At 56.9% G+C, this 12,422-nt stretch overlaps 2 protein-coding genes across 2 annotated transcripts; one reads left to right on the top strand and one right to left on the bottom strand.

The window, feature by feature from the left end:
* Positions 1-76: 76 nt before the first annotated feature.
* Positions 77-7,460, top strand: BXZ73DRAFT_83004 (uncharacterized protein; the record flags this gene model as incomplete). Its single annotated transcript, XM_048023837.1, has 26 exons — positions 77-287; positions 345-437; positions 490-587; positions 645-758; positions 1,215-1,275; positions 1,328-1,405; positions 1,447-1,702; positions 1,754-1,888; positions 1,941-2,018; positions 2,425-2,455; positions 2,501-2,850; positions 2,980-3,232; positions 3,300-3,429; positions 3,702-3,831; positions 3,877-3,974; positions 4,201-4,469; positions 4,527-4,814; positions 4,867-4,968; positions 5,022-5,084; positions 5,143-5,487; positions 5,602-5,808; positions 5,858-5,923; positions 6,589-6,933; positions 6,965-7,297; positions 7,345-7,377; positions 7,428-7,460. Coding segments are annotated over 26 exons (4,200 nt in total), but the record flags the coding sequence as incomplete, so codon positions are not given.
* A 674-nt stretch (positions 7,461-8,134) lies between these two features.
* Positions 8,135-9,803, bottom strand: BXZ73DRAFT_83003 (uncharacterized protein; the record flags this gene model as incomplete). Its single annotated transcript, XM_048023836.1, has 9 exons — positions 8,135-8,237; positions 8,289-8,332; positions 8,389-8,508; positions 8,559-8,618; positions 9,273-9,342; positions 9,394-9,437; positions 9,493-9,612; positions 9,664-9,723; positions 9,774-9,803. The coding sequence occupies 9 exons, from the start codon at positions 9,801-9,803 to the stop codon at positions 8,135-8,137; spliced, it is 651 nt and encodes a 216-aa protein (XP_047871244.1).
* Positions 9,804-12,422: the final 2,619 nt, after the last annotated feature.

The following is a 12,422-nucleotide window of genomic DNA, read 5'->3' as shown; positions in this document are numbered from 1 at the left end:
TGGCAATGGGCGGATGCTATGGTAGAGGGTGCGTGGCTATAAAAAGCTCTCTTGATCATTCCCTAACGTTTCCCAGAGGAAAAACGATGGCGCACGGACACGGAGGACGACGACGAGGTCAATCGACCGCGACTGCGACGACGACGACGACGACAATGACGACAATGACGACAACGATGACGACAACGACAACGACAACGACAACGACGAGTTGCCACCAATAGAGACCTGTGGCAAGACCTACGGGAAGCCTGCCTACCTCAGTGGGGTCACCAAGGCCTCAGACGGTACGTCATATTGGTCCTCCTCGAAACCCGTTTGACACCCCACCCTCCCCTTGCCAGGCGAGCCCGAGCATGACCGCAATGGCACGACGAACGCTAATGGGTATGCTGGTGCGCGACAGCAAGCGGACAGCGACTCAGCCCCTGCCTTCGGTATGCGACGTTCCATTCATGCCCTTCACAAGGGCTAACAAAGTATATGCAGAGGGCGCCAAGAAGAAGGCCTCGATCAAGGCGGGGAAACCTTCGAGGTCACCATTGCACAACCTGGAGACGGGAATGCACCCAAGCGTTCAAAAGCGAGTGCGTAGACAGTTGCGCCCTCATGTATAGTGTCCCCACTGATGATTGATCAACCAGAGCGTGACGCAGGTAGAACCAAGTCGGCACCTCGCACGAAGAAACCTCGCGCACCCGCCGACGACGAAGAGCTTCAACCCGCTCCCAGTATGTATGCCGGTTACCCTTACGGCGGTGCGCTGACCACACGTCCACGAGAAGAGCGCGGCGCGGGTGCATCTAAGTCACGCACGAAAAAAGTTAGAGAGCCCGTGCTCTCGAGCTCTGACGACGAAGATTTCCAGCAACCCGCTCCCAGTACGCGTATCTGTTACGCTGATAGATCTGCGCTGATAGGACGTTCTCGAATAGAGCGCGGCGCGGGATCCAGGTCGGCGCCTACCAAGAAGAACCCTCGCGTGCCCGTCCTTTCGAGCGACGACCAAGAGGGTCAGCAATCTTCTACGGCTTCAGTTGCATGGCTGACTCCAACCACAGAGGCCGCGACGCTTCCCCCGCTCCCCCGTACAAATACTCGGGCCAAGGCTGGGACGAGCACCAGCACCCAGGCTGAGCCGGCGGAGAACACCGCGCCGCCGTACGCTCCCTCCCCCTCCCCCCCCCCTCCCCCGTACGAATACTCGGGCCAAGGCTGGGGCGAGCACCAGCACCCAGGCTGAGCCGGCGGAGAACACCGCGCCTTCTGTCCCAAGTGAGCGCTCATCCATTCTGAGGGCGTCCGGTTCTGACTCCAATCACACAAGCCGCGACGCTCCCCCCGCTCCCCCGCACGAATACTCGTGAAAAGCTCACTGGCAAAAACGGTCCCTTAGAGAAGAACGGTGAGCCCTGTTATTGGTCGCTACCTATGTCGGGCTTACAGCCTCTTCGGCAGAGAACGCCCCCCTTGCACCTAAGCCTCGTCATCGTAAGAAGTCAGGTCAAACCGCTCCTTCCCATGAACACTCCAATCATGGAGAAGGTGCACCCACGCCTGCCGAGTTGGAGCCTGGGCTAGAGGGCTCTGGAAAGGGGAAGGGGAGGGCCAAGAAACTCGCCCCTGAGACTGAGAAGAGGGTGCTCCCGACACGACGGACCCGAGGCCAGTTGCCGGCGCGCTATGACGAAGAAAATGGAGGGTAAGCACTTGATATCACGCATGTCAGCGTTGCCTCATACCCAAATGTCAGCGCCGCGACCATGGAGGACGCCGAAGACGCGGAGCGTGCAGCTAGAGATAAGGTGTTTATGCAAGCACGCGCGGAGCTGTCGGACACCGGACCGTCGGAGGCCGGCCCATCGAAGAAGAGGTCTCGTGACCAGCGGTGAGTGCGTATGGTTGCCCGAAATATGGCTCTGATTGCATACCTCTGCCAGTGACTCTGATTATGAGGAGGCGGCTGCTGCTGGAAACAAGGCGAGGGGTGGGAAAAAAACTCAGAAGAAGGGAAGGATGTAGTCAGTCCTCCACGACTATATCGTTGGTCTCATCGCGCGCGCGAATCGTCCTCGCGCGACTTGTCCGTGCGCGTGTCATGTCCGTAGTTCTGCATACTCCGGTATCTCCATAGTCCATGTAATCGGCCGCCTTCGTATTCTCCAGATTGCTTACATTAAGAAAGCACGCGCGCACGCTAGGGGAAGCGGTACTACCCACGGCGAGAATGGAGGGACTGATCCTGGGAGTGAAAGCGACCCCTCTTCCGTCCCTCGTTTTCCGTTCCCGCCATCCTTCATCCCGCACGTCCTTCATCTTCCGTCGTCCCCACCCGTCCAATATCCTGTACCCCCCACCCACACTGCCCCGACGCCCAGCCTGCGCTTGCGCTCCTCTGTACTCGTCTGAACCACCCATGAGCAGGGGTTTAATGCCCATGTTGGCTTGGGCGAAGGTACGTCCTGTACGTGTTTCGAGGGCCTTTCTAATCAGCCCCCAGGCAGACACCGGGCCCGAAAGGCGTTACGTCTACGTGCGTCAAAACTCCATGCGACTCTCCGACATACAAGTCCTCAAAGAGTACCTCGGCGATTACGATGATGAGATATACGCGTGGCAACGTGGCTTCTGGGAACTCAAACGGTACGAGAGCGACACGATAGAGATCTCCGCCAACACGCCGGCTCTGCTATTCCGTGGGTCAAAAATAGGCTTCTGTGTTGGTTTGGCGGAGGAGCTGAGGGAATGGGATCGTGCGCTGAACGGGGGAACCCTGGCCCCTCTCAACGCTACGATCTGCCTTGGGAGTGTGGGATGGATTCTGGCACGGTGGTTTTGGCCTGGATCGAGGTGCGTACTTCAAGCCATACGGATGTCGGGTGTGCCATTTATACTCCCTCAGGCCGACGAAAGCGCGGCCCCGTACATGTGCTGGGTTGGAAACATGGAAGGCGCTACCTACCATCGTCTGCTGAAAAGGTGCAAGGCACTCGTCGAAGGCAAGACCAAATCCATTGGAGTATTTGACCAGGCGCAGGGTGAGCCTCACTCGTCTTTGCGTCTCTGGCATTACCGCACTTCCCAATGGGTTCCCCGATGCCCATCCGAAAGAGCGCCATCTGGCTCGCTCGTCCTGTTACGCAACGTTCACAACTCCTGGCCGGTTAACGCGAGTGAGATCATGTTGCAATGGGAGAAGGCGGGCAAACAAGGGAAGGCGTGGCATTCAAAGGTGAGCGTGTCGGCGAGGAATCTGGGGACAGGCTTATCGCTCATCTTCATCCAAGTTCTCCGTGCAGACTCGTCTGAGCTTTCCCAAATTCGAGGGGCTCGAGCCTCGTATCAAAACCGAGCAACCCGCGGAGGAGGACGCGCACGCGCCCAATGAGGAGGATGCCGATGCCGCCGATGCGAGGGACGGTGCTAGGGGTCAAGGGACATGGACATCGACCCTAACGACGTGGACCCCAACGACGTGGACCCCAACGACATGCCATCCAACACATGATAGGATAGATAGAGTACGCCGTCCCATGTGGCCTAGTGCAGAGGAATGTAATATCAGCCAGACGGCAACGGGGCGATCTCAAACACCTAGCACATAGCCTGGATGGCTGAGGAAGACACATCAAATATGACGACGAGGACCGACGGTATGTACGCATGTCTGAAACAAGGGAAAGCGCTGACCTCATGTGTAGCTGAGATCGTGGCCAGCATTGCGCCTAGGAAACTACGCGCACTTCTCCAAAGCGTAGTGGACTACGCGAACAGCGTCACAAGTAAGCCCAGGACAAGGCGGCCTAGTGCCAGGGCAAGGGGTCTAGATCCGTGAGTTCGATACCTTGTGTTTGAGACTAAACTGATCGTACCCAGATTAAGGACCATCAACGCTACCCAAGATGATGCACAGGCAGGGGGTCCGGGCGACGACGCTCAGACAGCCGCCCCAGACCCCGGGACTCCGTTCGGCGGTCAGTCCTAGGGAGCGGCAATGGACAGGGTGGGGCGTCAGACTCCGAAAAGAGCGACCGTTTGGAAGCGGTCTGATGGTTCTTTGGGAAATACTCGACCGCGTGTACATCTCAGGCCATCCACACACGTACCGCCGGTGATATCGACTGCTTGAACTCCCCGACAGCACGACGCCCAGTCCCCCACCCGCCCGTCTCCCTCAGCTTGACCTGCTGCGCCGTCCAGCCATCACACTCACCCGTAACATGTCTCTACCTCTCATAACCCGTCTGTACTCGACGAAGAAGGGCATTCACTTGGTGACACGCGGTCGCAACCTTAACGACGTCAAGACCATGACCGACCCCATCCGTGAAAAGTGTCTGGCTGGGCTGTCAGACAGGCTCCCAGACGCAGTCGGTTCCAATTGCTCACATTGTGGCCAGACTATCGATCGCGAGGTCCCAGCGTTTCCTGTGTACAAGATAGGCCACGCAGGAACGGCTTCAGTGAAGGTGAGTGGTGCTATACGTGTCCTACTAAACCCCCCGCACGCTCACAAACGCGCACAGTGCCCCTTCTGCCTGAAGGTGTTCTTTCCACCACAACCTGGGCCGCCGGAGAAGCAGCTACGGATGATCGAAGCCCAACGATATTACGACATGGCTCGGGAGCCCAACCCTAAGGAGTACAATGACACCCCCGACGTCGTCAACATGCTCAAATCTCTTCAACACATCATCGCCGCGGAGATGGCGTTGCGTCCGCGCGATGACAACCGTTCGAAGCTAACAGCGGCGAAGAAGGCCAAGGCCAAGGTCACGGCCAGAGTTCATCAAGAGGTGCCCTCACGGCGCAAGGTGAGTGCGTCTTTCAATGAGCACGTCGCGCGGCCTCACTCGATCGTCGAAGTCCCCGACGCGCAAACGCACCACCTCGAGGATATCTAAGGGCAAAAACGCTGCGAAGCAGCACGAAAGGCTCTCCACTCCACCTCCGAGAGGGAGATCTAGGGTAAGAACCTGCACCCCAACACGTTATACATCACCTGCTGACGTGCACGACAGTCCCCGACACCTCTAGGTCAACGACAGGGCGACGAATTGGTCGATGCGATGGTTTGGCTAGACGTAAGCAATACTACCCCCTCATCTGTCCAACACATACGTCTGAACATGTGCTCCACAGAAACATGAATCGCCTGTGGAGATTCCGGTGTACGCGCGCAATGGGGAGATATCCCTTGCTCTGAACCACAGGCTGAAGAAGGTTCTGAGCCCTGTACACGCCTTCCGTCGTCTTGACATGATGAGGCAGGAGTGGCAAGAAATCTCCTCTGAACCGATGGCGATCACCTTGAGCGATATCCACAAGTTGTTCCTTCGCTCCACTGACGTGGGATGCTGCCTGCAATTCAGCACCTTCTACACCTATTGGGAACAAGCACGAAGTCAAACGGGCGACGAAGACCTTCTCAGCTCTCTGGGCGTCGAAAATTCGACACACCCACGCGTAGCCCTGTTGTGGACCATGGTACGTGCGGTTGCTTAAGCGTGTCGGCGCAGCTGACGCCCCACCACGGCACATCAAAAGGCTGGCTTTAGTCCTGACGTCCTCTTCATCCCTGACGACATCGCACAACTTCAGTCCGAGCTATTCCGGCATGGCAAGTCTTGGGTATGGGAACGTCAACAGACACAATGGCGTGCGTTTTGGCCCGGCGAGGACCCCATCTCCCTCGTCAGGCACCTCGAGGAGCCCATCGTTCTGTTCAAGACCTTCTCCTATGGAGAAGTACCTGGACTAGGCTCTGCATTGCGTATCTTGGACCCGTCCCTGAGAGCGATAACCAAGGTACGTCTACTCCGTCCCCGTGACCTCACTCATACTTATGGACGGGCAGATGGTAATGCAGAACGCCGTCCGCCCGTCAAACGGGGCACTCAATCAAAGGGTGCCAATGCTACAGGTAACGTACGGCACTATCGCAGAAACCCAACGCTGACCTGTTGACACAGACGTCTTCTGCCAGGACGACGAACGCAACGCCCATGACCTGGTCCTTGGGTAGAGTCCCCACGGCTTCTGGTATCCTGCCTTCGCCGTCCAAAGCCACGTCGTCACGTGTTAAGTTGGAGGATGACATAATTGAGCTGTCAGACTGAGGACTGTGGCTTGGATATATAAGTACGAAGTAGATACATGTGCATGGTGTGGGAGAAACATACATTTCGGCGACGGAGAGACGGAGATATGGTCGCGGTACGACGCATGAATTCGACGCGTCGCTGTGCTTTGCATGACCTATGATCGACAGCCCAATGGACACGGCGGTGATAGAGGCTTATCAAGCCGTCGCGCTGGAGAGCGGAATGATGGATCCAGGGGCTCAATTATCATGCGAATGTAGAGGGAGTGAAGAGACCGCCGCCCCCGCGTCCCGCCGCCCCCGCGTCCCAGTGCCGTCCTCGCCGCCCCCGCGTCCTCATCGCCCACGGTGCCCTTGCGCCTAGACTACCATCCTCACAACACACAATGGCCCAGGAGCCCCATACCGGAAGTATGCACGGCAAGTATTGGGCAGGAGCGAGTGGATTTTCTTGTTGAACCAACCATGTACTGAGATGCGTTTAGACGGGTCCAGAGCGGGCCTTCTTTGTGCGCGCTGGTGTCGTTCCTGGTGTGGTCCGTTGGGAAGACACACCCTTTCTCCGGAGCTTGAAGGATGCTGGGGAACAATTAGAGCACTGGATCCGAGGTAACTGGGAGGAAGTCAGCTTCGACGACCATATACCGTTGAGCGCTCTCACCTTCGCGATCCTCCTAAGGAAGAAAGAGTCGGGGCAGAGCAAGAACCTGGGAGCCGAGTTACTGAAGTGGGATGAATACCTGCTGAAGGGCGAAGACACTCTGCGGCTGGTGTTCAACTTCGACCTGGAGCAGGGCTGCAACGGACTGATGGTGATCGCTTGGCTGAAGGTGCGTGCTCCCCTACTTCGGGAACCTGCAGGCTCTGAGGGGCTCTCAGGCCGATGAGTTCGCCCTTCCTTCGACGTTCTTCATCCAGAACGAAGGGAAGACATACGGAGAGCTCCTCCAGGCTTACAAGGGGGAGACGAAGAAGGGCCCTCACGACCCGTCGGAGATCTTAGACCTCGACTCCGGTAATATCTGGTACTGGAGCCACTACCGTTCCCGGTGGATCGCAAGGAAGAGCGATAAACCTATTCCTGCACAGAACGTGATCATGATCCGTTCTTTCCGTAACCGTTGGCCTCTGCACGCGTCGAAGATTATCCACCTGTGGGAGACAAAGGGTCATGACCAGAAGATTTTCCACTCCGTACGTACCTTGCCTGGCCAAAGCTCACTAGCTAATCAATATTTCAGAAGAGCTTTGACATGAATGTCGGTGAAAATAAGGTAAAGCGGAGTTTGTACCTCGACGTGTGCTGTATTGAAATGCTCCTCAGGCCGGGCGCAAGCGTTCACGACGTACAGAATAAGCAGTGTAGGCCAGTACACAGTAGACATACATCCCATTTCCCGCGTCTTTCTCGCCGTGTGCAAGTGCATCGACCAGCAGGTATCGAGTCTGTCCCCGGCTGGATGTCCGAGGGTACCACATGATGCCGACGCATCAAGGCGAAGCGCGGACGCAAGGGCGGACGTGAGAGGTTCACGGCGAACGCGAGCACGACAGCATTGCGGTTTTAACCAAACGCGCACTAGGAGAGCGCGCCGCCATCCGCACGTCTACTGCGCGGCACTGGGGGAGCGGACTGTGTGTGTGCGCGAATGTGAGAAGGGTTAGTTGGTGGAACACGTACCAACGGGCGACGCCTGCGAAGTGCATTTTGACGCGCCTTATGGGTGACGGGATGAGATCAGCAGAAGAGATGTGCATGTCTCACTGGAAAGAGGAGGATGGTCAGCGGTGAGTCCGGTCAATGTACCTTGCAGTGCCCGCTCTGAATGGGTGATGTCCTCTCTCACAGTAACAGTGTGAACGGACATGGCTGGGGAGACGAAATATATTTGATGGGTGACATCCAAGTACTGTACATGACCGAACATGAACTAATACTACAGAATTTCAAGGCAAAAAAGATGTACGTGTGATTCAAAGCATTACGAAGAGTTTAAGCTACGGTACGGTACGTTACGGGCTACTCGGCGTTCAAGCGGGCGCCTGCCACTGACGACGGCACATCAGGTCCCACTCCCAGTGCTTGAAACGCTTGGCTTCGAAGTTGAAGCTTTTCACTATCCAACGCCCGATTCTGTAAAGTGTCTCGTCGTCGGTCGCGCGCGCAGGGTAGAGATGCACTTACAGGTGAGAGTGGTGGGCACTAACGTTCCCTCTGCCGTCGTGAGGCTATGAAGCCATGTCAGCCGTGCGCGCGAGACCGAATGCGAAACGGAACGACATACCGCATGAAACGATTCAACGTTGTCGTTCGCGGCGAGCACACGGCACCTACCCGCGCGGAATCGAACGATGATCGTGTTGTCCCGGCGAACCACCTCGGCGCCGAGACCGTAATGCAGAGCCTGAAGGCGAAGGTGAGCGCTGCGTACGAGATAATGAACGGAATACTCACCTCCTCGATGCGTCCAAGCGTCAGCTTGGAGTGGCGTGTGTGGATCATATCCTCGAGGACCTGCGGAAAAGGTAAGCACGCGCGATCTGCACCAGAATGAACGCTCACTTCTCTGTGGTTGGGGTGCATCGCAGGCATGATGGCGAGAGCGAGAGAGAGAGAAAATAGAAGATAGCGAAGAGCGAAGAGCGAGGGAGAGAGCGAAAGAGAGAGCGAGCGAGGGAAATGAGGAGACAGGAACAACGCGAACTTGAGCGCCGCGCGCGAGCCAGCAAGCGCCGCGCGCGCAGGCGTAGCGGAGGCGCGAGAAAACCGGGGCGGGGAGCGGCCCGGGCGCTGGGCGTGCGCAAAGAACCCTGGAGTCCCTGGACGCGCCTTGTGGGTGCCCGGGATGAGATGAACAGAAGAGATGCGCATGTATCACTGGAAATAGGAGGATGATTAGCGGTGAGTCCGGCCAATGTACCTTGCAGTGGCCGCTCGGAATCCTCTCTCAGTGACAGCGGGAGCGGACGTGCATGGGGAGAGGAAATATATTTGATGGGTGCGACATACAAGTACTATACATGACCGAACATCAACTAATACTATAACCTTTCAAGCTTAACACGATGGAAGAGGGGTTTCAAAGCATTACGAAGAGTTAAGTTACGGTACGGTACGTTACGGGCTACTCGGCGTTCAAGGGGGCGCCTGCCACGGACGACGACAGACGAGCTCCCACTCCCAGTGCTTGAACCGCTGGCCTTCAAAGTTAAAGGTGTTGATAATCCAACGGCCAATTCTATCACAAGTATCGTCAACAGTCGCGCGCGCAGGGTGGAGATGAACTTACATGTGACAGTGGTGGCCGCTAACGTTGCCCAGACGGTCGTGGGGCTGTCGAGCCATGTCAGCGCGCGCGCGAGACAGAGTGCAAAACGAAACGACGCACCGTATGGAACTTCTCGATCTGCTCGTTGGCGCCACGCAGACGGCATCTGCCCGCGCGGAATCGAACATGGATCTTGTTCCCCCGCCGGAAGGTCTCGGCACCGAGGCCGTGGTGGAGAGCCTGGCAGGCGAAGGTGAGCGCGGCGGGCGAGATAAGAAGGAGAGAGCTCACCGCCATTATTCTGCCCACCGGAATCTCGGTGTAGCTCGTGTGCATCATGGCCTCGAGGACCTGCGGAAAAGGGTAAGCACGCGCGATCTGCACCAGAATGGAACGCTCACCTCTCTGTGGCCGGGGTGCATCGCAGCCATGATGACGAGAGCTAGAGCGAGAGCAAAGAGAAGAGTTTGAAGAGCGAAGATCGAGGGAGAGAACGAGGGAGAGAGGGAGGGAGAGAAGTGAGGAGACAGAGGAACGGCGTCGCGAACTTGAGCGCCGCGCGCGCAGGCGTAGCGGAGGCGCGGGAAAACCGGGGCGGGGAGCGGCCCGGGCGCTGGGCGTGCGCAAAGAACCCCGGAGTCCGAGAAACTCGGACTCGAGCTCAGCGCTCAGGCCCCGAGGCGCGCCTGGGGCACAGCCACCTCGGGCGTGCCTCGAATGACGTCGGTGTCTTAATGACGTCCTCTTGTCTCCCGCATCCGTCCCGTGTTGACAACGGGGCCATAGCGAGGCGGCCCAAACCATGGTCCCTGTCCGTACACGACCGGTCCAAGCGGGTGCCTGCTAGGGCTGACGAGAAGAGCGTCCGAACGGGAGGGCTCTGCGCCGCCCCCACTGCCTATGTCCAACGGAGAGGATATCAATAGAAAACCAAGTACTTGTAGGGTTGTACTGGGCTGATAGGCATGCGTCCATGCTCCACGCGCTCATGCGCCCCACACGCTGGTGTCGGGGTTCCAAGCGAAGCACGGTCGCAACCACCGCCGTAAGGTTGTAACTGCGACACGGTTGTAACTGCGACACGGTTGTAACTGCGACACGGTTGTAACTGCGACACGGTTGTAACCGTGACATGGTTGTAACCGACAACTGCGACACGGTTGTAACCGCGACACGGTTGTAACCGCAAACTGCGACACGGTTGTAACCGCAACTGCGACAGGTTGTAACCGCGACCTGCGACAGGTTGTAACCGCGACCTGCGACACGGTTGTAACCGCGACACGGTTGTAACCGCGACACGGTTGTAACCGCGACACGGTTGTAACCGCGACACGGTTGTAACCGCGACACGGTTGTAACCGCGACACGGGCGACACGGTTGTAACCGCTGTATGGTTACAACCATACCACGGTTACAACCGCGACAACCTTTGTATGAGTGCAACCATACTTACAACCGAAGCACGGTTGGACCCATACGAAGCGCACTCGTGTACATACCTCATTGCACTAATTCTCATACCCAGCCCCTTACCGTAGGTTAGCCACTCCTATGGAGCACAAGTGTGCCCTGCAACACCGATCACTGGTGCAGCCGCGAGCCCCGTACAACGAGAGAAAGCGACGGGACAGCCAAAATATCATCACAAACCGTGAAGCAACAAGAAAAGTGATCGTCGTTATAAGGATACTAATACATAATAGTCATAAAGTTGATGTCATAGTCTATACACATGTATAGGGAAGCAAGGATTCATGGTGTAGTGGTTGGGCGCACCGTTGGCGCTTTCGCAGTGTAAGGTCGATGGTTCGATTCCTGAGGGCAGCGATCATTTTGACTTCCAGAAAACGGGTTACAGCTCCTTCGAATAATTATCTATCATTGGAGGTAGTACTTCTACACTAGTATAGTTACAACCATGGTACGGTTGCAACTGTGCCCTGGTTGCAACCATGGGCCTTACAGGGGGTTGGTTGCAACCCTGGCACTGCGATGTATGCGGTCTGCGTACAGTCGTGGCTCAAAGCCATTTAGGCCGTCTTTGCCCAAGAGAGGAACTTTCATATTTTCACGACCGTATCATCCCCCAGACTACTATCCCATTGCTCTCGGAGCCGCGTAGCATTTGAGACTACTCGCTTGAGCTGCGAACGGACGCCCCGCGATCTCCCAGCCCCAAAAAGCTTATGTATGACCCAAAATGTGCAAAACGGTACCGCAACCCCACCCAGAGTAGCCGTCGGACAAATAATCCGACTGATACACTGAGAATACGGGTACTGCCTATCTCATAATCGTCCATAGGGACGTCGTGGTCTGCCCGACCGTGGTAGTGATCCCATCGTCAACGGGATCGCCGCCAAGACACCCGGGCACCCCCATTGCTGCGCTCGATATGAGAAAGAGACGTACGAGCGCACTCCACAGCATCGATAAAGAACAAGTAAACGCATTTCCCCTCCAAAATGACATCGGGGACGCTGCGCCAAGACAAGTTTGGCGTATTCGGCCACGTGGAAGGCGGGATTCTTCTAGTTGGAAGGAACGATGGACAATGTGCAGTTGAAACGAGCACATATAAAAGCGTAGAGTCTTGAGGCACAGACCGTGCAGTTGGGGAGAATTTGGGGAGGTCACAGATGTGGCGACTCGCAGTGCGTGCCTGGACAAACGCGGCCCGTGCGTGTGAAAGTGGTGCCAATCTAGATTCGATCGCTTCCTCGACTCTGCAGGCACTGGCGCGCACACGATGATGAGTGCTTTCCCAATGCAAACCGGATACTTACACTCAGTAGCTGGCGTAGTTTTGAACGCAGTTTACACAGGTTGAATCGCCCGGGTAGCGGCCCGGCACCACCGGCGCCGTCCGTTACCGTACCCAGGATTGACCGCGTCCGTCGCGACAACAGCCTGTCCCTCGAAGCTGACGACCGAGCACGCTACCCTCATCCAGTGGTCGTGTACGCACCTCGCCCTCTAAAAGAAGTACCACAGTCTCGACGCGTCAGCCTCGACGTCCGCGCCCTTCGGGTTCCGAGTATTACAA

Source organism: Epithele typhae, assembly GCF_022376455.1.
Source record: "Epithele typhae strain CBS 203.58 chromosome Unknown BXZ73scaffold_151, whole genome shotgun sequence".
Taxonomy (NCBI): domain Eukaryota; kingdom Fungi; phylum Basidiomycota; class Agaricomycetes; order Polyporales; family Epitheliaceae; genus Epithele; species Epithele typhae.
This window is presented reverse-complemented; position numbering and strand designations above follow the sequence as displayed.